The following is a 27,621-nucleotide window of genomic DNA, read 5'->3' as shown; positions in this document are numbered from 1 at the left end:
TGTCCAATATGACCTCATCTTAACTAAATGCATCTAGAAGAACTTCTTGAATATGGTCACCTTCTGGGGTCATAGGGGACACTAGTGTTAGGAGTCCTATAAAACTCAGATGATATCTCACTAAATGGCTAAAATACTTGTTTTCTTGGGCAAACTTTGACTTTTAGCTGTCTGATAAATGGAACACTTTGAGTCTCATCCCAAGCCATCAGCAACACCCATAAATGCACAAGCAGCACCCCCTTTAAATGGGACCCTACTACCAGGTACTGGGAAGGATGTGTCAGGCCCCAGGACTCTGAGATTCCCCTGACTGCCTCTGCAGCACTGGAAGAGGCTGAGAAGATGAGGCTCCTTCTAGCTGGGCTCTAGGGGCTGTCCCCTCCATCACCAAGCCAGGGAGTCCATCCCCCCTCCCCGAGGGCCCCCATACATTGAAAAGCTTGAGCTGAGGTAGGGCTTAAATTAAATGAATATTGTTGAGCATCTACTATGTGCCAGGCAGTGGAGAACAAGATCAAATACAGAACCCAACACCACAGAAATTAACATTCTACAGGGGAGACCATTGATATTTAATGATATAATTTCAGATGATGGTAAATACATTGAGAAAAATGCAAGAATGGAAAAATACAGGCAATAGCCTCTGATAGGCCATACTGAAAGTTTCTTGGCCTGTCATCATGGTTTCTCCCTTAAGGCCCCTTTGCCCCTCTGCTTCTCTGGGCTGTGGGGGCTGTAGCCACCCCTGGCTCAGAGGTCTGTCCTTCCCTGGCTGCCTGACAGCTCTGCCTCTTCTTGCCAGTTGAGACCTTGACACTCTTTTGGCAAAGTCATCATCATCTGTCACCTCCCTGTGATGTCACAGGATGACAGCCTCTCTGTGACCTGGATCCTAAAGGTCAGGCTGGGCTGAGACAGGGAGGGATGGGCCAGCTAGGCGCTCAGCTGATGCAGTATCATCATTCCCAGACCTGACTTCATGAATGGCCAAGGCCCAGTCACTCTCTGCGGGGCAGGACTGAGGTGCTTGGCGGGGCTGGCGGCAGGTCCTGTTCACCAGGCCGCCCTGCCTTTTCACAAAGCAGAGCTTAGTAGGATGTCTTTCTGTGCCACCCACTGGCTGTGTGACCTTGGGAAGTCACCCTTCCCCTCTGTGCCTCAGTTCCCTCATTGTAAAAAAAAAAAAATCTATATTTCATGGCGTTATTGTAAAGATGAAATGAGCTCCTAAGTGTAAGGTACTTGGAACCTGCCCACTGTAAACAGACAAAAACCACTGTTGTAATTGTCACTAATATCTTTACATTCCCTCTGCCATGAGGCTTCTAGAGGGAAGACCCTGGGTCAGAATGAATCCCCCTCTGACTCTCCTGCACCTTTACTTTCCCCCTTTATCAACCATGGCTTTGCTTGGTTGCAGCTCCCTGGCCCTATTCCCCCTATACTATACCCACCAGGTCCATGTGGACATGCTGAGCCCTCTCCATCCTGGGATGGATAGGAACCCTTCATTCTCACAGAAGACCTGCCTGGACCCCTGATTAAACTTCAAATCCCTTTCCACAACCAACATGGGTGTCATCATTCTCAGGTTCCTCAACTTCTCTGCTCTGTAATCTAGGGTTTGCCAAGCCTCAACTATGTATGTTCCTCCCTGTGATTTACCAGAGCTTCATCTGCTTTGATTAGCATAGAACACCAGTAAATTCAATTGTTAACACCGTACTACTTTGTTCTTTTTTCACTAAGAGGGTTTTTAAAATTTTTATTAATTATTTTCACTACCAGTGAAAAACTAGTATGACTTAATAACAGATAGAGTGTATTATGTATACTGAAAAAAATAACGTAATTAAACTAGACTGGGGGGGTCCTGTATTAGTCCAGGTAGTAAATATTTCAGGCTTTATGGGCCATACTGTCAGTTATTGTTACAAGCATTCAACTCTGCCATTGTAGTCACAGATGGTACATAAACAAATGAGCTGTGTGTGTGCCAATAAAACTTTACTTGTAAAACTAAGCAGGTCAGATTTATTGACAATTGAACTGAAGTTGTATGTATGATGGCTGTTCTCTCAAATAAAGGCCAAAGATTTACAAATTTACAAAAATTTTAGATGGTGGGTAAACATACTGGCGTCACTGCTTAGTGTGGATTCTTAGCCACACTTCATGTAAGGTGGAAATTAGACATGGGATAGTTAATCAGCCTACTGATGACTATTCTCACTGTTCATCCACTTTTTCAGGGCCATTTATGGGAGAAGATGCCCATGCAGGACCAATCAGCTGAAGATTGTGTCTCAACTCATACAGGAATCACGGTGTGTGTGTGTGTGCACATGTGTGTGTGTGTGGTGCTGGGAAGTGACCCTGGGTTACATCCTCAGGATCACTGAGCTACATCCTTAGCCCACATCCCCTTTAAATTTTTTTTTTTTAAGACAGAGTCTCCATAAGTCACTAAACTTCCTAAATTGGGCTGGAACACTCCATCTTCATTGCAAGAGCCTCCCAGAATGCTGCTCTGAACCAGCACAACCCATTGACTAGCTCTTTTAGATTTAGCAGCCCTGGATTTGAATACCAGCAGCTATCAGCTATCATCTTTTAAAGTGTTATCAGCACTCTTTGCCCCTAGGAGCAAGCAGCTCCTGACTGGTCTTAGGACCTCTTTTAGCCTTCAGGTATGGTGGTCCCTGGGAGTTACTTGTTGCTCAGCTTTCTGGCTGCCAGCTATCTTCGGTGTAACCAGCTCAGTGCCATCTACTTTTGACACAGTGACCCTTGGTGTTACCAGCCCAGCATGCATGACTTGAGACAGAGATCACAAATAAATAGGCATGTGCGATCCAGGAGAAGCTTTGTGAGAATTTAGGCTGAGGGGCTACTACATAAGGGGAAACAGTGTCTCAACTGACCCAGACGGACTTGCAGGAGCTTGCTTATATAAGGTGCTCGTGGGAGGAGAGGGACCCCTCCTGGATCTGACTGAGGGGGCTACAGAGGGCAGAGTCATCCATAGGGGCTGCAGGACAGAGTCATCTGTGACAGAGCCATAACTGAAGCTGGCTGCAGATGAAGCAAGTGTTTCCTGCAGTGGCCATGGGGTGCCTGAGCTGCTGCGGCTTGATCACAAGGCATTTGGGGTAGCTGTGGGATAAAAATACCTTTTAGAGCACATCCAGGCCCTCTTCCCCACCTCAGCAACACTAATCAGAGGCATGGCTCTGGAATTCATATGAAAGGCAGAATAAAAATTGCAATGGCTAGACCTTTTATTGTGAGCCGGGTGCCAGTGGAAATTTTTCCCCACCCATCCGCAGGGTTAGAGTGCCCGAATTTGGAAACACTTTCACTCTGATCAACGGCTCTGATCAGTCTTCATTTATTTCTTCTTTTTCCAAGGTTTGGCCCTAGGATCAGTAGTTTTAGAAATAATACATTCACTCGTATCTTAGGATGCCCCTAACAATCAGTGCTCTTAATTCTCCCTGTCAGGCTACCAGGAGGTTTTAAGAGCATCCTCCAAAGTGTGCCGCCAGGGCATCTGCAGTCCATGCTCAGGGGCCTCCCTCCTGCTCAGCCAGCTCCTAGCCCTCCCTTCGTCTCTCCCTCTTGTTCCCCACTGGGCTGATCCAAAACTTTGTAAATCTCATGTAAACCTCAAAAACACTCCCCATGACCCCCTCCCTCTTCCTCACCACCATCATCTCCAGCAGGCTGATGCCCTTGCCCCTGATTTCATACAGAGTAGCATTTCCAAGAGTGTGGGTCACACTTAAATGTCCAGGAAGCATCCATCCATGGCCAGCATCTTCTCGTCCTCCCAGCCACGTGTTCAGAGCCGAGAGCAGTAAAGAGGTTTCCTGTGGGTCACGCAGGGCTCAGGTGATAGATGCACGCAATTCTGGTCCCTTTGGCTGGCATGTGTTAGATGCAAACACTACTCCTCCTCTTTCCTCTGCCTCTTGTCTTTGTGCCAGTTCTTTCCCTAACATCCTTGGAGAGTCAAGCTCACTCTTATTCTCATTAATTAAAATGCTTTATTTTAATCATGGTAAAACATACATAAACGTGAATGTGCCCGCTGAATCATTTTTAGGTGTGCGGCCCAGGGGTCTTCTTGTGTACCCATCACTGCCATCATCTCCAGAGCCTTTCTGTGGTTGTCACTGAAACCCTGTACCCCTTCGACACTAACTTCCCGTTGTTCCTCTCTCCGGTCCCTGACACCACCGTTTTATTTTTTGACTACCCTAGCAATCACATGTAAATGAAATCATACAATACTTGTCCCTCTGTGACCATCTTATTTAGCTCTATGATGTCATCGAGGTTTATCCATGTTGTAGCGTGTGCCAGCATTTCCTTTTTTTTTTTTCTGTAGCAGTTGAAATTGAACTCAGGGCATTCACACTGAGCTACATTTACAGCCCTTATTATTTTTTGAAACTAAGTTTTGCTGCCTGTAAGTTGCCTAGGATGGCCTTGAACCTGCAGCCCTTCTGCCTCAGCCTCCCAGAGTTCTGGGATTACAAGCATGTGCCACCACTATGGGAACAATGTCTTACCTTTAAAAAGTTGAATGATATTTCACTGCATGTACGTCACATCTTGTTTATCCATTTACCCATTGATGGACACTTGGGTTGTTTCCACATTTTGGCTTTTGGGAATAATGCTGATGTAAATATGATTGTATAAACATCTGTTTATGTCCCTGCCTTCCATTTTGTTCAGTGTAGACCCAGAGGTGGAACTGCTAGATCACATAGGAATTCTGTTTTCCATGGTGGCTGCACCATTGTGCTTTTCTACCAGCAGTATGGGAGAGTTTGACACTTTACATCCCCACCAGCACTTGTTTTCTGAATTTTGATAATAGTTATTCCAATACTTATACTAAAATGAAAAGTGGATTTGTCTTTAATTTCACAGTTACTTTTATATCAGCACTTGCTACATTTATTGAATAATTTGTTTGGTTCTGTCTTTCTCACTGGACTGACTTCCCTTTTAGTTAGGGAGTGGCTCTGCCTTCTCCTTGGTGACCTAGTATTTATTGAATGAATGTTCATTTTATAATTCCTGGAATACTTCTAGCACACTGGAAAGATGCAGCTGTTTTCCTAAGTCCCTTCAATTCCGTGCAAATTGCTTCTGTATTTTCCTTTTTTCTTTTTCTACTATTTCTGAGAAAGTAACTTCCAACAATTCCTCCCAAGGCAAAAGGCCCCCACACAATACCTTGCAGTCTTCCCTAGCAGAGGAATATAGTACATCTGCCATCTGCTGCACTTCTAGGTTTCCCCCTATTCCTGCTTATTTTTGTTGACCATTTCTGTTGGCACTCAGCTTTGAATTCATAGGTGTGGTTGTGCACGCCTGTAACCTTAGAACTCAGGAGGCAGAGGCAGGAGGATCCTTGGGAGTTTGAGGCCAGACTGGGCTACAAAGTGAGCTCAAGGCCAACCTGAACTGCATAGTGAGACCCTGCCTCACACACAAAAAAGACTGAATTCATGGCTGGGCACCATAGCAAGGGTGTCAGAGATACAAATCCTAATGTCCTACACTGAGATATCTGCTGGCTTGGTCTTAGAACCTATCTTTTTGCCACTATTTTCTGGCTGGGCTGTGGATGCTCCAGGTGAAATCAGGCACAAAGCTTGCAAGCACAGTTCCAGGGCTGAGTGACCACAGGGCTGGGCTGAGGATGTCGCCCTTCCTTTCCCAGCCAGGCCCAGTGCAAAGCTCCTGAGCCTCCACCCACAGTTTCCGGAGCCAGAGGCTCAGACTGCTCCACTTTTGGGCTCCTGGGGATCAGGGCTCAGTTTTCTTGAGCTGCTGGTACATCTTTTGGTGCAAAACCAGTGACAGATGCTCCTCAACTTATAAAGGGGCTGCATCCTAGTGAGCCTATCATAAGTTGAAAATATCCTAAGTGTAAGATTCATTCAATACACTTAATCTATTAAACATCATAAGTAGTCTATCTTACCTTTAATGTGTTCAGAACACTTACATCAAACTATAGTTGGACAAAAGACTCTAACACAAAGCCTATTTTATAATAAACTGCTGAACACTTTATGTATTATTGAACACCTGAATCCAAAAACTGCTGGAAACACACCACATAATATCAGTTGCTTCCCCTTGTGATCGTGGGGCTGCCTGGGAGCTTGGGCTCACTGCTACTGCCTAGCATCTCGAGAGGGAATTGTACCTCCTATCACTAGCCTGGGAAAACATCCAAATACAAAATTCCAAGTACGGTCCTTCTGGATGCATTCCTCTTCTTACCACTGTGAAGTCAAGCCATACTAAATCAAGCCATTGTAAGTTGGGACCCATACGTACAGCAAGCAAGAAAAATACAATGTCAGGCTTCAGGGAGCTTGAAGGAGAGGGGACAGCACACGAACCAATGATGTAAATTACTGTGTCCATGTAACAGAGATCAGTGGTCAGAGATAAAGGACCATAATCTTTTGAGAATGTCAAAAAGAAGACAGAGCAAGGCACCCCTGAGGAGCTGATCTTTGAGCAGAGATACGAAGGATGGGCAGGAGGGGCTGAGGTAGGGGAGGAGGCTGAGGTGAGGCTGGGACAGAGAGGTGGAAGGAGTCAAAGGGATACATTAACCTTCTTCTCCGGTGGCATTAGAAAGCTACTGGAGAGACGTAAGCAGAAGTGGAGTGACCCATATTTTTATAGATGGCCACTGGCTGCTGTGTAGAGAACACACAGGAGGAGCGTGTGTCGGGGGAAGGTAGTATGGCATGCAATAAGCATGTTGCTGTGGATCAGGCTGGAGGAAGTTTGAAGGGGGGGACAGAGTTTGGAAACAGGTGTATCCATTTGAGAGAGCACTAGAGGATGAAATCAACAGAGCACAGTGATAAACTGAATATAAGAATGAGGGAAGGGGAAGGGGTCATTACTGACTACCAGAGTTCTGGTTTGCAAAGCCGGGTGCTAATGGTGCCTTCTGATTCACTTACCATTGGATCTACTCACTCAATAAACTTGAAGATACACAGTACCCTGCTGTTCATCACAGGCACAGTGTTGTATAGCATACGTCTAGGATGTTTTCATCTAGCATGACTAAAGCTTTACACAATTTTAATTTACAAAATGTATTTTAAAGCTACTATAAAGATTTTTTGAAAAGACATAGGAACCAAAGAAAGTATGAAGAGAGACCTGAATGACAGGCATCATCCAACCGGGGTACAGGTCGGACAGCATGGCGCCCAACAAACTGCACTTCAGGGCAGGTTGTAGTGTGGAGATAGATGAATGAGGTAGAAAATAGAAGAAACGGTCGGTTAGTCAGCTGTCTGTTACTGTAACAATACCAGAAACCATCAGCTTGTAAAGAGGAGAGTTCCAGTTTTTAGAAGTGTTGGTCCATGGAGGATTAGCTCTTCTGCCCTTGGGCCTGTGGTAAGGCAGTACACCATGTGGTAGAGTGAGCTACTTACCTCATCGTGATGGCTGGGAAGTGGAGAGAGGAAGACGAAGGGCTAGGTTCCCTCAACCTGCTTCAAACACATGCTCCCAGTGACCTACCTTCCTCCCCTAGGCTCTACTCCCTAATGGCTTTTCCTAATATTGCCGTGCTGGGGATCAAGTTGTTTAACAACTGGGCCTTTGTGGTGTATGTAAGATTCAAACTAAAGTAGACAGTATCTTCAGCCTCCATGAGTCTCCTCTACCCTTGCTTTCCATTTCTTTGCTAGAATGTTCTGACTCAGACTTTCACTTGACTACCTCCTCTTTTTTACTCAGGTCTCAATGTCTATGTCCCCTCCCCAGAGAAAAATTCCTATGACCACACTGTCAGGGTCTACTTACTCCCACTTTTTCTCCTCAGCCTGTTCCTTGACTTTATAATATCTACTATTACAAACCCCTTCATCACCACCTTATCCAGTGGAGGATGTCCTTATTTGTGCTTGGCTGCTTTCCTGGGAGAATGTTCTAGAATGGAGGAGTTTTTATCTGTTTTGATCATGTCCTTCTTCCTGCTGTCTGGAGCGGCACCCAGGAGGTGCTCAATGGCTAGCTGTTGAGTGAACGAGTGGAAGAATGCTGCCTTCATAGACTGTGTGGGAAACATGCTTCGCACACCACCCCAGGCCTTTTCCACATTGGACATCATTCTCCGGATATCCCCTTTCCCCCTCCCGACTGAGCGGGTGTGTCTGCCTCCTCCTCCAGCAGCCTGTATGGCCATGAGGCAGCCACACCCACTCCGCACCCAGGCAGGCCAGTCTCTTCCCACACACTGGCTTTCCCAGGACCCAGCCTCCTTTCCTTTCATTCTGTTGCAGAGAACCAGAAAACAGCTGCTCTAGTCTTGACTTTGGCTGGCACCTGCTGCCAGTCCTTAGGCTGGTTACCAAGGCGGGACCCAGACAGCAACCACACCTTTCCCGGTGGTTGGGAGATGGCTGCGGGCAGCTACAATGGGCCTTTCTTCTCTATTCCCAGTGGATGAGCTCTAGAAGGGGAGGGCTTCTGTTCCAGAATGATTTACTTGAGGCTTTTGGATTTTGTGAGGTTCTTATGTACATGGATTCTGAGCAAACTTCTAAATGAAAATGTGCATATGTGAATTAGTCTGGGTCTTAAGTTCTCTAATAATTCTAATAATGTTACAGGTATGAACTTGCTATCAGTTGCCAAAATGTTGCATTTTGCTGTTGCTGTTGTTGAAAAGTAGATAACTCTTGGCCAGGCGTGGTTGTGCACCCCCTTAATCCCAGCACTCGGGAGGCTGAGGCAGGAGGGTTGCTGAGAGTTCAAGGCCAGCCTGGGCTACAAAGTGAGTTCAAGGTCAGCCTGAAATATGTAGCCTGTCTCAAAAAGACAAAAACAAAACAAAACAAAACCCAAAAATAGACATCTCTCCACCTCCAAATACTTAGAACTTGTGAATAGTTTACATGGCAAAGGAATTTTGCAGATGTGACTTAGAGGCTGAACTGCATTTCTGCTAAATTCATGTGTTGAAGTCCCAACCCCCAGCAGCTCAGAATGTGGCTGCATTTGAAGGCAGGTTTTCTAATATGGTAATTAATTAAGTTAAAAGGAGGCTAGGGGGGTAGGCTGTAATCCAGCCTGACTGATGTTCCTCTAGTAAAATAAAGTTAAGACACAGACCTGCACAGAGGAAGGGCCACATGAACATGGAGGAGGTGGCATCTACAAGCCAAAGAGAGAGACCTCAGAAGAAGTCAAAACTGCTGGCACCTTAGTTTGGACTTCCAGCCTGCAAAACTGTGAAAAAATAAATTTCTCCTGTTTGAGCCACCTAGTCTCTGGTACTTGGTGACAGCAGCCCTAGCAAACTCATACAAGGGTCTTGAGATTGGGAGATTATCATGGATTATCCATGGGAACCAATACAAGCTCTCACTATAAGAACCCACAATAATAGTCTTTGTAGGTGAAAGTATTGAATAGCCCAGTATAATAGTCTTTGTAGGTGAAAGAGTCAAGATGCTCAGAGAAGGAGATGATAAGAGCCTAGACTTTTAGATGGCTGGTTTGAGATGGAAGGAGGTCACTAACCAAGGAATGCAGGCAACCTTTACTGGCTGGAAAGAGCAAGGAAAGGCTTGTTCCCTGGATTCCCCAGGAGGAATGGCACCCTCACTACTCCTTGTGTTTAGTCTTCTGAGCTTCTCTTTGTATTCTAACCTCCAGATCAGTAAGATAATAAATGTGTGTACCTTTAAGCTACTTAATTGATGTTGATTTTTTTTTTCTACCACATTGGGAAGCTAACATAGTGGTTGGTAGATATTAACTACTTGGGGATGGTTTTGGGGGCCCATCACCACACAGAGAAGAGATGAGGCCACTGTGTGAAAGAAACCATGCAGGGAAGTGTTTAAGGAAGAATCTTCATTGAGACCAACATTTCTGGAGAAGGCACTGCTATTTCTTTCATGGCCATGTCCCAGAACAGTGTAGGGGAACCACTGGCAACCTCCCCAGCACACACCTCCAATGAGGCACCTCTCCAGGACCGCTGAAGAAAGACTATGATGAAAAGATTACAGAGAAAGGATGAAAAGCAAGACTGAGAAACAGGAGAGTGACAATAGTCTGAGGGGTGTTGTTTTTGACAGACTGGCCACCTGCCTCTAACCATTGGTCTGCTCCCTTTTCCTGCACCTCGGCCCTGGTGTGAAAGCCCAGCCGCTACTCCAGATGACCAGAGAGGCAGGTTGGGGCCAGAATGGCTTGGGTGCCATTCTCTGAGAATTTCTGCTTCCCTCTGTCGGGATGAGACCGTATCACACCGATGCTTTCTTCATCTTTCTGCTCTGGGGACCAGGCTGGCTGCTTTCTGAGATAAGGGTTCACACCTGCATCACTGCAGCCCCAGTGCTGATGTCTGGCACAGGGCAGGTGCCCAGGGAACTGATATGCCAGGCTAACAGGGCTACGCCTTCTGAAGGAATGAGTCCAGAGGCCACATTTGCAGAGGGGGTCAGAAAAGGGGAAGATCCTGGGACACGGCTGTTGCCAGGACAGAACCACATTTCCCTCCTCCTGCTCAGGTCTTCCCCCACAGCCCCACAAGAGAAAGACCATGGTTTACACAGTTTTTCGTTTATTGAAGATGAGCCCAACTTAGTTTATGTGATTACCTGAGGGGCCACTGGCAAGTGCCTCTCTCTCCCTCTTTGCAACTGTTTCAGTGGTTTTGCCAGAAGACCTTGCAGAGCAGAAGGAGGTGTGACCTTTGGTGAAACTTCCTTCTCCTTGCAGCAGGAGACCTGTACTGGGAGGTGGCCTGGGTCCCTCTATCAGCACCTGCAGGCCATGGGGGAAGCAAGCACAGTCCTGCACACACAGAAAGTCTTCTGGGACTTGGGGAGCCTTGTGCAGGTTCTGGCTGGCTGATGGATAGAGGCTGTGTGTGAGTCTGCACAGGAGAAGACTTCCAACAGGAGCCGGGTAACCCTGCAGGTGCTCAGAGCACAAGCGCTAGGCTCTGGGCTGAGGGACAAAGGTAAGGCCCTGATGGAGAATTCTTTACTTAGATTTGCACTGGGAGCTTCTCTCCGGGATCTGAGACATCAGTAAGCTGAATCTGGAGCAGCTGCCTGCCTTGCCTACACCAGTGATTCATTTTTGGAAGTTTTTTTTTTCTGTGTCCCTTGTTTGGTTGCAAAATTGGGCTTGTCAAAGAGTCAGAGGCTGGTCTCCAGAAAACATGCAGGCAGCATTCTGGGAGAAAGGAATATAGCAACATGGTGGGGCACATTAGAGGAGAGGAGAACTAGTTGATAGTTTGGAACAGAATGAAAACAGAGCGGACATTGTTAAATAGAACACAACTCCATATGACATAGATTCCTTTAAGGTTCAGATGGGTTTAAATTTTCCAAAACAGTACCTGTGGGGAGTGGGACAGGCACTACAACCCAGGGAGCTGAAGATGGAGATTCTGGTCCTGTCCTCTGATCCATGGGGACTGTTGGGGTCATTGCAGGGGCCACTTTGCTGCAGAACTGCGGCAGCCAATCTTCCTGCACTTAGGGATTAGGCCAGTTCTTAGGCTTTTATGGGGCAATCGGCGTTGGCAAAAGTCTCTGCTGTGTCTTGTCTCGGGGTGATCCTGTCATGTTCCAGGGCCCACACTCCTGTGAGGGATCCTGTGGGAATGATGCTTGGGGATCTTTCCTTGTAAGCTTTTCCTCCTTTTTCTCTGCTTAGAACCTAACTTGAGGAAAAGGGAATAGGGGCAGGTACTTTTGGAGACTGCAACAGGATTCCAAAACTTGGACATCTTCTAGAGTTGTGGGTGTCTCCAAATTTTCTCCTATTAAGACACACCTGATAGCAACATCCGCCAAGGTCCTCCATCCACACCTGTGCCCAGACTACAGCTTTCAGATGGATGAGAAGAAGAGTAGGGGGTGTGAGTTCCGGTATGCTAGCTGGGAGCCTATGGTGTGTGCTCCCACTTAAGGAGTTGTGAGCATAGTATTAAAGGGCTGATCTTCAGTCTGTACTCACCTCAGAAGAAAGGGAAATGATCCGCAAGCCCTGCTGCTTGAGTCACCAGAGCTTGATTGGTGATGCAGCACTTGCAGCAACCCTAAGACTGATCCTGATGTGCCCATGTGTAGGGGACTGGGAGGCTGGGGAGTACCTGCTACACTGACATGACTCTCAAGGATGGACACGGTCATCTTAGGTGGGCCTGAGAGGCCATGGGTACTCTAGGCCCTGGTTTCTTAGGTAGGGAGGCAAGGGGTATCTCCAGGAAACAGGTATTATCTCTAAGTAACTTCTCACAATGCAGCAAACAAGGGTGGATTCTGACTCTGCATATGGAACTGTTCTGAGGGATGGAGGTTCCTGGAGGCCTGTTGGAGAGAGGTTGCCAGGGTGAGGGGGGAGGCCTGGAAAGGCTGAGAAGTCAAAGGCAGGAATCTCTCTCCCAGGAATCTCTCTCACATAACACACTTTTGGTTGTTAGGGGAAGTTTTGGGAGCACTGACCTCATGGATATTCTACTTGGTGGACCTTTAGGAGTCCCCACCTCAGCCTCCATGGAAAGCCACAGAGTGCCCCAGGAAAAGCTGCATGAGGCACGTAGAGCCACTGGTGTGAAGCAGGGCAAGAGGGGATGAAATAGAACATCTTGGAGTTCAGGGAAGAGGTCACGACAATTCCTAATTTTATCATGTCCTCTCTTTCCCCTGAGCTTCTGTGTATGCAAGGCTGTTCCTGCTGTTTCTGGTATATTCCCTTTCCCCTCTTTGCTAACTCTTACCTTTCCTTTTGTACTCAGTTTGGATGACACAGCTGCCCAGAAACTCTCCATCCCTTTCAAGTTTGAGTTGGACATCTGTGTTCCCACAACCCCCACAATAACTCAGCCCAGGATTTTCCAGTTGCCATGAGAAAAGGGACTGTGTCTGGCCTGCTCTTCCCCCAGGACCCAGCCAAGAGCAGGGCCCTTCCTCAGATTTGTTGGTTTGGTGGGCAAGGGCAGGGATAACAGAGGTTGGAATTTTAAAAATGAATCCGTTCATTGGAAACTTATAAACCACAGAATGTAGGGTTTGACCTTTTAAGTTTGGGCGTTGATGGAAACGAAGAGAGAATACTCACACAGAATCCCTTTGCAGCTTTCCAGCTTGCTGTTCTAGATACAGGGGTAGTGGTAGAGGGGAGACGGAAGGAGGAAGTTAAGACAACATGCATTTATGCTTCTCTAATTGCCAAGGAAAAAGCAGCCAGTGAAGAGGAGGTTTGCAGGTCAAAGGGAAAGCATGATACCCCACCCCTAGCCTACCCCATTGCCTATGCTGTGAGTAACACAGACTCTGAAATGAAGCTTCTTTAGCCACCAGACTCCCAAGGCCATGTCCAGGGAGATGTGCCACATTGGAGAGTGCTCTCCCAACCTCTCTTCATTGTTCAGTTTTTGGAATGTTTGATACTTGTAAATTTTGATACTTGTGATTCTCTGGTGTCTTGAAATGTAAGCCAATATCTCACTGGCTACGGGGGCTAGGGTTGTCCAACCCATTGGGATCAGAGCACAGCCTTCCTTCTCCTCTGTAAAGAACCTCTATTGGTCAGTTTTGGTTTCAGAAGGATGTAAATGTGGAACTCATTTCAGACACCCAGATGTATAAACATGAGGTTCTTGGAGCATTGTTCACTCTGGAGGAGTTTCGCAGCATGCACTGCACTAGGCTGAGAGTTCCATGAGTGATGACTAGACACAGGAGCACAGGATGAGAGCAACAAGAGGATCTAAGGGACTCCTCAGTGGAACAGAAACTGCAAGATTCAGTCAGCAACATTCCCAGGTTGCACGGGGTAAGATGAGAGTTTGCCTGCACTTGGTTTTCTGGCACCACACGGGGAAGGTGGGGATGTCGGATATTGGTCATCATGTCTCCTTCTTCTGGCCAAGCTGCTATCAGCGATTCAGGAGGAAGAACTTGAGGCTTTGAAAGAAATTCGACTTTTGCCTCTGCTTGTGCTTCTTTTTGATGATGGGCACCCACACCAGCCCACACACCAGGGTCATCAATCCCAAGGACAGAAAAGCAGGCCCTGTCATTTTGAGGGCATCAATGGTCTTTTTACTCATTTGTAGGAGATAGGCCAAGCAGGTAATGACCACACCAAAGAGCAGGATGGCAGTGCCCACAGACATGATGACGATGGGCTTGCGATAGATCTCCCAGTTGCTTCTGGGGGTGGTGGTCCAGACGGACTCACTTCTGGAGCTGATGCAGAGGGAGCTGGCAGTCTGGCTGGGCAGCAGGTCTTTGGATTCTGGGGACTTCTCATCGACTTCTAGGACTTTAGGGAGCTCCTCCATCGTCATGGATGTTCAGGATCAGGCGCCTAGCACTGGTGACAGAATCAAGGGTGAGGCCAGAAGGAATCTTTGTGCCCTTTGTGTATTCAGCATCTGCCTCCGGCCTAGCTCTCAGTGGAGGGTAATACAGGGTTTCTGTGCTGAAGCTAAAAGGAAAACCAGATAAAACCCACATAAGTAACACATCATCCAAGCCGATAGAGTTGCTTTTTCTCATAAGACTTAAATATTATGTCATTCTAATCAACCGATTTTCTTATTTAAACCAAGGAGTAGTAGTGCCATTTTAAAAGGAAGTAACAGCTACAGTTTATTGAGTGACATTTCATTTTCAGACTCAAGCTCATGCTCGATGTACTGTATGTTTTTCCTGAATGTATTCACTGGAAATGAATTCTAGCTTTATTATAAATTTGAAGCCCTTATGTGTCATGAAAATATCAATGTCAAAACACTGTACGTGTCCAAAAGATAGGTTTGCAAAGACTGTCAAGCAAACCAAAACAAGTATTCAGGAAAGTATTTAGAAGATAAGGAAATTTGTATTTAGCCAAATTGTACGGAATGACACTCAAGCAACTGGAGGAACCAAAATGCTCAAGAAAGGCAAAATGATGAATGAAACACCGGCTCAACCTCAGTGATATAGAACCAAAACTTGAAAATTATTAGCACACAATTACCTCGTAACTGTCACTGACTAGGTCTTTAAATGAATTATGTGATCCCGAGGGACTTACTTCTCCTCTCTGTGCCTTCTTTTTCTTATATATAAAAAGAGGACACTGATAATGCTGCTTTGCTCACAGGGGCTTTGAAAGAGTTAAAGTTTAGACATGCGATGCATTAGGTCAAGATGACTAGCATATTGTAAGTCTTCCATAAATGATATCACTTCCCTCTTGGAGGCGTGATATTTTATACATAAGTGCGTGTGCATGTGTGTGTGTGTTTGCCAGGCACTGCATTAAACTCTATCAAGTTGTGAAGTTTCACAGACAGAAATCTAGGGCTTTAGCCCAGTTTTACGGACAGAAATCTAGGGCCCAAAGAGGTGAAGATCTTGTTTAAGAGCACAGGATAAGGAACTGTCAGAACATGAATTTTCCTTTGCACTTGGAACTCCAGGCTGTGTGGCAGCTGGGAACATTGTTTAGTGCAGCCTGGGATTTTGAGGGCTTTGTAGACACAGGACACCTTCCAGTGATAGCAATGGAAAATAGACTAATACACCATTCATAGTCCTGTAAAGGAATGGAATCTAGCTCAGCTGCTGCCTCTTCCAATTTCCCATCTAGAGCTCTCTACCCAACTCTCAGTCGCTGGGGCTCCCTTGTCTCAGGGGATATCAACGGTCATCTGTGTGGAGCAATTCATAGCTGCTTAGAGGCACCACTTGTCTCCCCAAAACTTCTCTACCAAACCTGTGCCTTCTTGAACTCTTTTAACATGAGGTTAAACCCTTTATTTGATAATTAGAAATACAAGTTCAAGTGCACTGCCTATGCATACAAGGTAATAAGATGTGGATGACTGTATTAGGTACATTGCTGGAGACAGGTTTTGTTTGGGAGGAAGGAAAGACCGAGAAGGTCCAGATCCCTGCCCAGAGGTTTTCCCCAAGTCACTTCTTTGACTGATATCTGATCTGTTGTCAGGTGTCTAGCACAGTGCTTCACACCCATGAGATTCTGCGTATCTTTGAATGAGTAAGTGAATGAACAACTTCACTCACTTCCTCTCCTTTGCACTGGTCACTTAGGACACACTTAGGACCCGCCCCACCTGTGCAAGCTACATTTCCCCTTGCAGGAGCCCCCTGCCTCCTTTGCAATAATCCCAGGCCCCACTCACATCACCATTTAGAGATATGCCTATCTGGGAGTGAGATTCTAGAGATTTCTTTCCACAGCCAAGTTTATTAAGGAAGGAGAGCTAGTTTACACATTCAGAATAAATCCCCCTCCCCGCTCCTGGCTACAGGGCTGGAGTCAGACTCAAATATAGAGGGGGTTGCATTTTTGGAAACCAAGTTACTAGCTCCAGAGCAAAAAGAGAAATTAGGGTAAAGAAGGTGAGGATGCATGGAACTGGCGAACCCCAGCCCTTGATGACACCTGCCCCTCCCTCCTAACCAAGGCACTTACTTCAACACTTATTGAAGTGTCTTCAACACTTCTTATGATTTTAGTTTCAACTTAATCTTTTCAACTTTCCCCACTGCACCCTTGGCCACTCAGTCCTGACCCCTGTGTTCATTTCCCACCATCCCCATAGCAAAATGCTCCAGTCTGTAATGAGCAGTTACAGATAACCAGTGCTTCCAGAAGTTAGACATTCACATTCAGATACACTCATCTAAAGAGAGAATAGGTGGCTCTCTGCTACCAAAAGTTTTTGTAAAACTTTGCTGCCTTTTTTTCCAGGGGTATATTTGCATAAATTATGTTGTCATATAAAAAGCAGTCTCTCTTGTGAGCACGGGTAGTGGGAAGGGATCACAGAGTGTGTTAGGAAGCCTGGAGTTCCTTATTGCAACTCACTATCAAGTGAGGAAGCTAGGTCATCTTCAGCAGGGTCTCTATTCCTGGGCTGCTGTGTCTAGCACGTGGCAGTAAAGACCCAGGAAGACATTGTGGAGGAGTGGGGATGAACAATTCTTAGCTGGGCCCGAGAAGAGAGCCGGGCTAGGTGGGAAAGGCTTGCTCTGTCAGTGGCCCTGGCCCTCTGAGTGTGAGCAGCCTCCAGCCTCCAAAACAGGAAGTGTCCACTGGCTGTAGGGTCTCCACTGGGGCCATGGGCGCCTGGGTTCTGAGAGTGTCAGTAAGACTCTGGTGTGTGTGAGTGTGTGCTAAAGGCAGAGGCACTGTCGGTATTTTGGAGTGGATAATTAATTGCCTGAAGAATTGTAGGATGTTTGTGTAGGCAGATAGGTAGCAACATCCCTGGCTTCTACCTTCTCGAAGCCAAACACACCCCACCCATAATAGTTAAGAAAAAAGTCACCATATATTACCAAATATCCCCTGGGGGCAAAATCACCCGCGTGGAGAACCACTGCTCCTTCACAGCCTTTTCTTCCCTCTTGGTAGGCAAACTGCCTCAGGGTAGAGGCTGGGTTTCCCTTGTCCCAGCCCACAGCACCTGGCTCACAGCCTGGCACTTAGCAGGTGCCCACAGGACCCAGCCCCAATGCTGTGGCTCGGTGAGGGGAAGAGGTGACACCTGGGAGCCAGTCCAGTTAGAACCACTTTTTACACTTCGGTTAGGTTACCGGGGTTTGGTACGTGCATCTCAGGGCATCCTTCACCCACTGTGGTATATCGATGCTCTCTAAGAGATGTGTCTAGCCAGAACTTCAGAATGTGACCTTCCTGGGAACAAAGGTCATTGTAGGTAGAATTAAGATAAGGTTCTTGAAAATGAAAGGTGGAGGAGGGGAAAGAGGGACCGAATGGAGATGGGAAGGGGATCTAGGGATGGGGGATGGGAGGGAGTAAGGGGAAGGAGAAATAAAAAGGAGCAAGATGGGATATGAATAGGGACCACTCCTCCATGATGAAAGTGTTTATTATGTATTGCAAACATACACTAATAAAAAGGGGAAAATAATAAAGAAATACCATTAAATTTTTAAAAGTACACAAATACAATTCTCTGCTTTAAAAAAAAGACAAGGCTCTTGTGGTGAGATCACCCTTGGCCAGGGTGGGTCCTAAGACCAATAACTGCCAGTCTCACTATGGAAAGGGGCAGTCAGCCCCGGAGGGAAGGACTAGATGAAGCGGACGCAGAGGCTGAAGCAACGCTACCCAAAAAGTTGCCAGCAAATCTGGGAGACGGGCGTGGACTGGATTCTCCCTCTGAACCTCCAGAGGAAACCAACGCACCTGACACCTTGGCTTTGCACTTCCAGCTTGTAAGAAATGTTTGAGGATAAGCTTCTGATATTTTGAGTTACTAAATTTGTGGTAATTGTTTTATGGCAGTCCTTGATAAAATGCATGCACCCAGCTTCCTTTTAAGGTCTCCAGAGGAGAGGACCCAAGAGAGGCCAGGCTTGTGAAGGGCTGGAGGATCTGAGCCTCCTGAACTAACCAGGATTTGAATGGGAGCTGGCCTTCAGGGCAGCAGTTTGAGAAGGGCTCAAACTGTCCTCCCAGCCCCCATCCCCATAGGCTGATGTAGGTCATAGGTCATAGGTCATAGGTCATGTAGGTCATAGGTCAGGGAGCTGGTTTGGCGGGTGGGGATTCATTTAGATAAAGAACCAGGGACAGGCAAGATACAGGCTGGCACCATGAAAAATGCCTGATCTGGAACTATACATAGCAGCGAGAATAAACTCCACTCAGGAATCTCACAAATGAGCCAGACACAAAAAGAATACACGTCATATGATTCCATTTACACAATTTAAAACATGCAAAGCAGTCTATGCTAGGAGAGGTCAGGATAGCGGCTGCCTTGGGTGAGTGCAGGGTACAGTGTGGACTCAGGGTGCTGCCAACATTCTAGTCCCCGACCTGGCAGCTGGTTCCACAGGTGTGTAGGAGTGAAGCAGTACACTGTGGCGTGACTTTCTGGGTGAGCATTCAGTGTCCATAAAATGCTTAAGTCAAGAAAACTAAAAGCTATAGCTAAATGCAATGTGTTCCTTTCTTTGGATTCTGATTGGATCAAAGCAATTGTATGAAGACATTTGAGGTAACCAGGGGAATTTGGTCACAAATTTGAACACAAATTGGGTGAGTCTCAGTTTTAGCATAAACTATAATCCCTTTCTGTTCTTCCTCTTTCACAAATAGCTCGATCCCCAGAGATCTGTAATTCCCGTCCTCCAGCCAGCATGGCTTTACCCAGCTGGCTCTTGTCCTTCAGAGTGAACAAACTGCAGCCACTTTAGTGCAAGAAGATGAGTTGGGGTGCACTTCTGAAAGGGGTGGAGGAAGCAAGGTGGTGTCTACCTTCTGTTTCAGTGGCTTCTTCCATTGCTTTACTGTTTTAATTTGCTTATTTAACTGAAGACATTAGAAACATGTTTTGATTGACAGATAAGAGGTGCATGGCCTACAGCATGGTGCTTTGATCCAGGTGTATAGTCAGAGCTCTGCACCTTCAGTATTTACAAGAATCAGTTCCCCACTGGTGCCTAATCAAATCAGGGTAGCCAGCATTTCCATCAGCTTCAATATTACTGCTTTTGTGATGAAGACATTTAAAAGCCTCTATTTTGTTTTGACAATAGCAAATATTTATTTATGTCCTTTATTGCCAAGCACAGAGCTGGTCATTGGATTGGCCAAAGTGAGGGGGACACAATGGCAGATGTTTGGGGCTTTCAGACTCATGGGGAAAGGCAGAGCAGGTAACAGGTGCTCTTCATGTTAGCAGTGACTCATAGGGCTAAGCGTGGAGCACTGTGGAGGCACCGTGGGAGTCACAAGCCCAGTCTGGGGGACCCTCAGCAGAGCTCCTGAAGCAGAACTTGTTGGAGAGCAAGACACAGTAGGAGCTGTACAAAGGTTGGTTAGAGGAGAGGCTTCCAGGCTGAAGGACTTTGCGAAGTGTGCCTTGTCTAGGGCCTTGTAAGGAGCGTGCTTTTGCATAGGTTAGAGCACTTGCTGAGTGGTGAGGGAGGGAGTGTTGAAAAGTGAGGATGGAAATTGAGAAAGGAATTAAAGCATAGAGACCAAGGGTTGGACTCCTATGACTCACTCCGTGCTTCTGGACTACCTGCAAGCAGAGGATATTCTTCTAAAAGTGTTCAAATAAGAATAGAATAATGTTTTGTAAAGAGCCGGGCATGGTGATGCACACCTATATTCCCAGCACTCAGGAGGCTGAGGCAGGAGAATCTCTGCCAGTTCAAGGCCAGCCTGGGCTACATAGTAAATTCAAGAGTGGCCTGAACTACATTACAAGACCCTATCTCAAAACTTTTTTTTGTAAAAGAGATAATATTAAAGTGACATGAAATTTAAAATTTTGTGTCACACATAAACATTTTTTAGGGCAAGCTAAGCTCATTCATTTATGTATTATCCATTGCTGCCTTTGCAATATAATTTTAGGAGGTCCAACAGCAAAATGTAAAATACTCATTATTGGGGATTATACAGAAAAAGTGTACTTCTGACCTAAGGTCTTAGGAACCAGGGTAAAAAGTGACAATGGAAAACAGTGAAGGGTTTGGGTGAGAGGGGTGATGTGGACTCATTTTCATAGTAGGTAAATCGCTGCAGCTACAGGATAAAGACTGCAAAGCAGAGAGAACAATTTGGAGGCTGGTGTCATAGTTCAGGAGGCAGACAGGATGCCTGGTGTGCTGCTGCAATGATGGAGATAGAAAGATGTACACAGATTGGATGTTTATTAAGCAGAGAGATGGGACAGCAGAGTGTGATTGAAAGGAAGACTTCGAGCCCAAGTATAAAGCCCTTGGGGGAAAAATTAGGGTCTATTGATAGATGGAAGAGGGACAGTGTGGCCAGATAAAATAAAGGAACTGAGATAATTTTTGTGTTTGATATTAATAACAAATACAGGTACCTCTTTAGTACCAGTAAGTTTATTCCAAATATTGTGTGGATCACATATAGTATAAAAATGTTTACTGTTTTTCTGAAACTCAAATTTAAGCAGATGGCTGCTCTTTGCTAAATCTGGAAGGTAAGAGGGCTGTTATTGGCTTTCACATCAACTTTCAGAGTCGGTCTTATAAAAAGTCAACAAAAGGGGTCAACAAGCCTCCTTCCAGGTGTAGAACCAGAGAGGTGTGGCTGCAGGTAGAAGGTGCTTTCCACCTGTTCTGGGGCTCTGACTTATTTGAATAAGTAAATTTTCTTTCCTCCAGGTAGAGGGCAGAAGCTTTGAATTTTACATAGAATAAAGGGGAGTACTTGTACCCTTTTTGATAGTCCCTGTTTTTTGCAATCTTAATGTTGTAGTCTCAAAAGTAAGGTCCAGGTCGAAGGGGAGCTGCATTCAGGGTAATAAGGATACATGTGTGGTCTGAAAGAACACACCGTCAGAGGTGCTCATGTCTTGGCATTAGTCAGCAATGTCATGATTATAAGAAAAGGTGGAAGTGTTGATTTCTAAGGGAATAAATATCAGCAGCCCCCTGGTAGGTGGAAGATCTCTCAGGCATGTTTTTGAGGCATCCAAGCCTCCTCTGTCTTAGATAAATTGAAATCTCAAGGAATGCTGGTTCCCCTAGGAGTGTGCAGTAGGATTTGCTTCAGCGGCAGAATCTGGGTGAAGGGGATTCATAACTCTTGGACTTGGTTTGAATGTGAGAGGATTTGGGGTTTCACCCTAGACACTCAGAATCCTGTAGTGATGAGACTTGTCTTTGTAACTTGGGCCCCAAGTAGTTGAAGGAAGAGTTTATTCTTATGTGGTCAGGTTAGAGACACCAAGCAAGAAAAAGGAAGGGAGGAAGGTGGAAAAAACAGAGGACAATTGATTTTCAACACATGCATCAAAAGAATTCAGCAGGGAAAAGGCTGGCATTTCAGCTAATGGCACTGGAACAACTCGATAGTCACATGGGGAAAAAAAAAATGAAACTTGACTCCACTTCACACCATCAACAAAAATTAATCAGAGATGAATCATAGACCTAAGTGGAATGAGAAAGTTAAAACTATAAAGCTTTTGGAGAAATAATAGGGGAAATTTTTGTAACCTGGAAGCAGGCAAAGATTTCTTAGGACAGAGAATATCAATAAATTAGATTTTATTGAAATATAAAATGTCTGCTCATTAAAAGATATTGGGAAGGAAATCAAATGCAATGTCTTGATGGGAGAAAATATTCATACAATATGTATCTTTCACTACAGTTAATGAATAAGGCAAGAAGTCTATTTAAAGGATAGGTAAAATATTTAAATAGCTCACTACCAGATCACAAATGAATAAGAAGCCCATGAAAAACTGCTTGATGTTGATATTTGGCAGGACAATAGAGATTAAACTCACAAGGAGATATCGCCACAGACTTCCTAGAATGGCTAAACATTTAAAATCCCACAATACACCATTTGGGTGAGAATGTGGACCAACCAGAGCTCTGTAAGCATGAAAGTTGGTAACTTCTTATAAAGTTAACCATACACCTATCCTTTGATGGAGGAATTCTATTCCTCAATATTTATTTGTCCAATAGAAGTGAAAACAAATCTCCACAAAAAGACTTACGAATATTCATAGAACACAACTCGAAATAGTTAAATCTTGGGAGCAGTCCATCTGCCCATCCACTGCTGAATAAAGAATGTAGTGTATATACACAATACAGTACAACTCAGCCATACTGAAGGGTAAATTTGAGGCATTTATAGGAAATTGGATGTGCTTTTGGACCATAATGCTAAGTGAAATAAATAGGAAACAGAAGGTTAAATATGGCATGGTTACTCTTATTTGAGAAAGCCAAAGTATAGGCAATTGAAAGAACAAACTAAAAAATAACAGAAAATAGAAAGGTAGAGTCTGTGGAAAGGGGACGGGGTGTGGGCACGAGGGGAGATAAGAGGGAAAGAAGAAGCCACAGTAAAAACGGTCAAGATGTGATACGTATATGTACCAACACCCTACAATGAACATACATATATATCTCAGAATATATACTAATAAAAATGCATTTAAAATAGTCATAGGAATTTTATTTATACTAGGCAAGAAGTTGAATCCAAATATCCACCAATAGAAGAAAGGAAAGAAGTGGGTGTATATTCACACATCAGAATTTGACTAAGCAAAAAAGAACTAATCTTTGATATAAACAAGAGCATAAATGAAATTCACAGGCATGTTGGAAAGAAATCAGATATAAAAGACTATATATTATATGGTGTTCTAGAACCAGCTAAGTAGTAATTACGGTTGTAAAGCTTGGACCCAGAGGTCGAGGTGAGCAGGAACAAACCAGAAGACGTGGGGGATTTCCTGGGTGGGTGGAACTGTGCCTTCCGGTTGCCCCTGAAGATGACCGGATATGTGTCTGGACTTAGAATTCTGGAAACCCTTTCTGCCTCCACCCCACAGAGTCCTTCAAGGGCTGGGGCTGGATTTCCTTCAGCTTCCTGTGGCCCCAGCAGTCACCCAGCACTTTGCTTGAGGCTCAGGCCTCCGTGAACAGTTGTTATATGCCTGATTAAATACAGAAATTATGTTGGGTAGAAGAGAGAGAGGGATTTGCAGGTAGCTTGCAAAGCAGTTTACTCAGAATTTGCTTCCTTTCCAGGTTTGGGTTCGGGCTACAGAGGGTTAGAACCCGGCTGACACTGTAGTGCGGGGTCACCCTTCCGGCATCTTCCCATCTGATTGTTGTAAGCAATCCCCTCTGGTCGTAGAGCAAGGTAGGAAGGACAGCTCTGGTATGGTGGGGGAGGGGCACAAGATGCCGCCATACTGGGAAAGGTGCACACACTTTGCTCCCTGCTCTTTCTTGGCCTCTGAGTCACTGCTTACTCCATCAAGACTGGTTATCTTCTGTGGGCCAAAGTTTTCACAGTCTCTGAGGACTCCGAGGCTGTTGCCTCTCCAAAGCAGATGCAATGTCACACAGTGTAACTGCCACTTACCCAGCTTTCCCTGGGTGCTGGGAGCCAGCTAAGCACTTCATCTGCACTGTCTCACTGACTCCTCCTGACAATCACTGAAGAAGGTGCAACTGTTGGCCCATTTTTTAGATGAGGAAACTGAGGCTCAGAGAAGTTTAAATAATTTCCTCAAGGTCATGCACCAGTAAACAGAGAGACAAGATTGGAATTTGAGTTTTGAGCTTGTCTGGCTCCAGAGTCCAGATCCAAGTCTATCCTGCTCCTCCTTGGAGGAAATTTGGATTTTCATTTCAAATTGAGAAAAGAGGAAATTCCAACTGGGATGTAGACAGTAAACAGAACTTCAGTGGCAGCTGCTGTGGGTGAAGGGATGGCAAGCCTGGGACTGTGGATGGGGGAGGAGTGAAGAGCCCTTGGACAGAGTGGCCACAAAGCCACCGCTGTCATCATCCCGCTAGGAAAGCATAAGGTGCCCTGGTATGTGCTGCTTCTTTAGTGGAGCATCGTTTTGAGTCCGCATGGTGCTATGAGGTCAGTACTATCAGTAATATTCCCATAGTACAGATAAGGAAACTGAGGCCCAGAGCTGCGTGACCCCAAATCCCAGTCTTTTATATAATGGCTCACACTGTCTCTGGGGTGAAGCCCTGCCTCTTTGTCTTCCTTCACTAACATCCTACCTCCCCTCTAGCTACTCATCTCTGCTTTAGAGCTAACTCCTCAGCCCTTCCCAAGGCTGTCCTTTGAGTGTGCTGAAACATGGTCAGCGTTAGGCGGTGTTGCCAGATTTAGCAAATATAATTACAAGATGTCTGGTTGAATTTGAGTTTCGAATAAACAACAGAAGCTTTTTTAAGTATAAGAATGTTCCAACACAGCATGGGGCATACATACGCCAAAAGCTGAATTCTTTATTTCTTAGAAATTCAGATTGGATTGGACGTCCTGTGACGCCTCTAACAACCGTGATACCATAGAGGGACAAGCTGGATGGACGCACTTGGGCCTGCAATTATCTGGCTCTTCTTGTTTCTCCCCCTGGCCCCTCTCCACCAAGAATTCTGATAGGAGTTGGGCTATTCTGGGAGTTACCAGGCAGAGGACAGGGCACAGGTGACCTCAAAGTGGGGAAGCAGAGCAGCCAGCACAGCGGTGGAGAGAGGGAGGGGCCGGCTGCAGGATGGAGGTGGTGGGAGGGCATTGCTTACTCCTGAGCAGGAGCCGGGGTAGTGATAAGAAGAGGGTCTTCTCTTCACCCATGGGGTCTCCACCTGCCCCACCCAGCTCCAGCTCATCAGTGGCCACCCCGAGGGTCTTCACCTTCTTTTGCGGCACTGTCCTCCCCTCCCCTTACCAGGATGTGAGCTGGTGATAGCTCCTCCTCTGATAAGGTGAGTAGGGCCTGTGCCTTGGCTGGTAAAGTAGAGGCCAGACAGCTTTGGAATCTACGCTCTGTCAACATGGCCAGGGCCTCCCATCTGTCCCCCGCTCACAGCACTTCTAGGAAGGGAGCTGTCCCTAAGGTCATAGTCAGTCTGGAGGGTGCCGCTCCCCTCTTCAGGACACACCGCCAGCACCTGACCAACAGGGGAGAAAAGCAGTTCTGGAGACACAGCTCTGAGTGTGTTCATGTCTAGCTTTACTCAAAGACGGGGTCCCTACAGCCCACATCGGCCTGACCAAGTATGGGTTTGTCTATGTTTTCATGTGCGTGCCCTGTTTTCTCTTCCTGAGATGGAGACCGCCCCAGCCGCTGTGCTCCACCTTGTTTTCCTGGCACCTGCTTGGGGCACTGGACACACCTGCAGGGAGGAGGGATTGGTGTGAAGCTGCTGCGAGCGGATATGGGATGCCCAGGAAGACAGGCTGCATCTGAGAGCAGCTGAAAGCAGGTGGCCTTGCTTGGCACTGTCTGGCCTTTCCTCTCTGCCTCCATGTAGGTTCAGGCAGGGGATTCCCGCTCACCGTGTCTGCCCCTGGTCTGTGAGGGTGGAAGGCCTAGTTGTGTACACTGGGTGAATCAGCCCTCAGTACACATATTCTCTTCATCTCAGTGCACAGCTACGGACACCCCATGCACTTCTCCTTGTCCACCACTGACCCCCGACCCTTAGCAGGCAAGGGAACAGTCCCCTCCGCCCTGCCAGCCTCCTGGCAGCTGAGCTTATGCGCCCCAACCCCAGATCATTCACATTTACTTTCCAACTCCAGTTCAAAGACTCAACACACTCCAAAGCAAAATTAAAACCAGCTCTTTCCTCCAGGGAGAGGGCAGGAAGGACAGAGGGGAATGTTCCCCTCTTTACTTACTGTCCTTAGTATCCCAGGGGTGGAGTGGGGTCCTGGGACTTGCGTGGTGTTCATACATCGAGGAAGCCAGTGCCTTGTTTCAGCCCAAGTCCTTCATCCCAGCAGGGGAAAGCCACCCTGGCTACATCCAGAAGTCGCTGTGCTGCAGATCCCAGCAACCAAGCAAGCAGGCTCCGGCCGGGATGAGCTCACCAGGATGTGGCCTAATGGGTTAACTCTTTGCAAGCTGCTGGCACAGGCACTTGACTGGGGCTTTCTCAGCTCTGCTCAGCCACTATTAGATGAATCTTGTGAAAAATTCATGAAGCTTCTCTGCAGCCTGTCTTTGAGCTTTGGTGGAGGAGTGCATTCAGTTGGGAGAGCCGGGACAAGGTGGCTCCTCTGGACCCAGCCTCAGAAATCAGAAGACCTGGCGTTTGGGGCCGCAGGAGACAGATGTGTGGTGGTGATGGTGGATTACAGCTTGCAACTGACACAGATGCTCTGCCAGCTGTGGTCAGTGCAGATTTGACTATGGGACCTGGGAGCTCTATTTGCTGGGATGTTGCAGAGGGCAGAAGCCGACTTAGGGAATGGCCTTAGTTCCAAGATGGCAGCAGCACCGCTGGGAACATCCCAGGGCTTGTGGTGGGCACCCTGTATACAAAATGCCAGAGCCCACCATGAAACCACCCTCACCCTTAGGCCCAGACATCTCTGAGCTGGGGCCAAGCAGCACGTTTTATTTTCCATGGCTTTCCCAGTTGTGTCCCTATTGCTTTAAATGCAATGCCTGCTATGACAGTGATGGGAAGGATGGAAATCACTGCAAGTGCAGGAGAAAAGATTTCCACTTTGCATACCTTTGTTGGACCGTGCTTGGGAAAGTTGGGAGTGAGCTGCTGGGTTGCCAGTTCTCCACATGATGGTGGATGTGCTGAGGTCAACAGCAGTGTCTATGATTCTGATAGTCAGACTAGCTGTGCCCTCTTTTGTGTTAACTTGTGAATGTGAGGTGCCCTTGCTCTTCAGGGCAGAGGGATGCACAAAGGTCCATGCTACTGGTAACGGTACTTTGGATTTCTTCTGTGGTCTGTGACAAGGCTCTCCCTGAAGTGTGTTCCGGAAGCTGAAAGTCAAGTAGGTGTGATTCTTCTGCTTTGGCATCTTGATTTTTCTGTTTTTTTTTGACCTGTGCAATGAACAAGAAATTCTCAGACTGGAAAGGCTCTGCAGAAATTGTGCAAGTAATGGCTGGAGAAGCAGGGAGCTTTGAAGGCAAGCCAGTCCCTGGGGCTGCTGAGAGAGGATCAAGCTGGACAGGCACCTCTGTCCTCTGTGAAAGATGAGTATCACTGTTCA

At 46.4% G+C, this 27,621-nt stretch overlaps 1 protein-coding gene and 1 long non-coding RNA gene across 2 annotated transcripts in view; one reads left to right on the top strand and one right to left on the bottom strand.

Moving 5' to 3' along the window:
• LOC106150173 overlaps positions 1-27,621 on the top strand; it is a 91,585-nt gene that overhangs the window by 35,747 nt on the left and 28,217 nt on the right. The gene's annotated exons all lie outside the window — the stretch shown is intronic.
• Positions 10,651-26,429, bottom strand: Pirt (phosphoinositide-interacting regulator of transient receptor potential channels). The gene is made up of 2 exons (XM_005399356.2): positions 26,281-26,429; positions 10,651-14,541 (listed from the first exon to the last, which is right to left on the bottom strand). Exon 2 carries the CDS (start codon positions 14,399-14,401, stop codon positions 13,988-13,990), a length of 414 nt encoding a protein of 137 aa, XP_005399413.1. The 5' UTR covers positions 14,402-14,541; positions 26,281-26,429; the 3' UTR covers positions 10,651-13,987.

This window comes from Chinchilla lanigera, unplaced genomic scaffold (assembly GCF_000276665.1).
Source record: "Chinchilla lanigera isolate Chin_1 unplaced genomic scaffold, ChiLan1.0 scaffold00066, whole genome shotgun sequence".
Classification (NCBI taxonomy): Eukaryota; Metazoa; Chordata; class Mammalia; order Rodentia; family Chinchillidae; genus Chinchilla; species Chinchilla lanigera.
This window is presented reverse-complemented; position numbering and strand designations above follow the sequence as displayed.

What these genes read in the sequence shown, in the direction of transcription:
- Pirt (XM_005399356.2), bottom strand. Translation starts at nt 14,401, where the DNA reads ATGACGATGGAGGAGCTCCCTAAAGTCCTAGAAGTCGATGAGAAGTCC.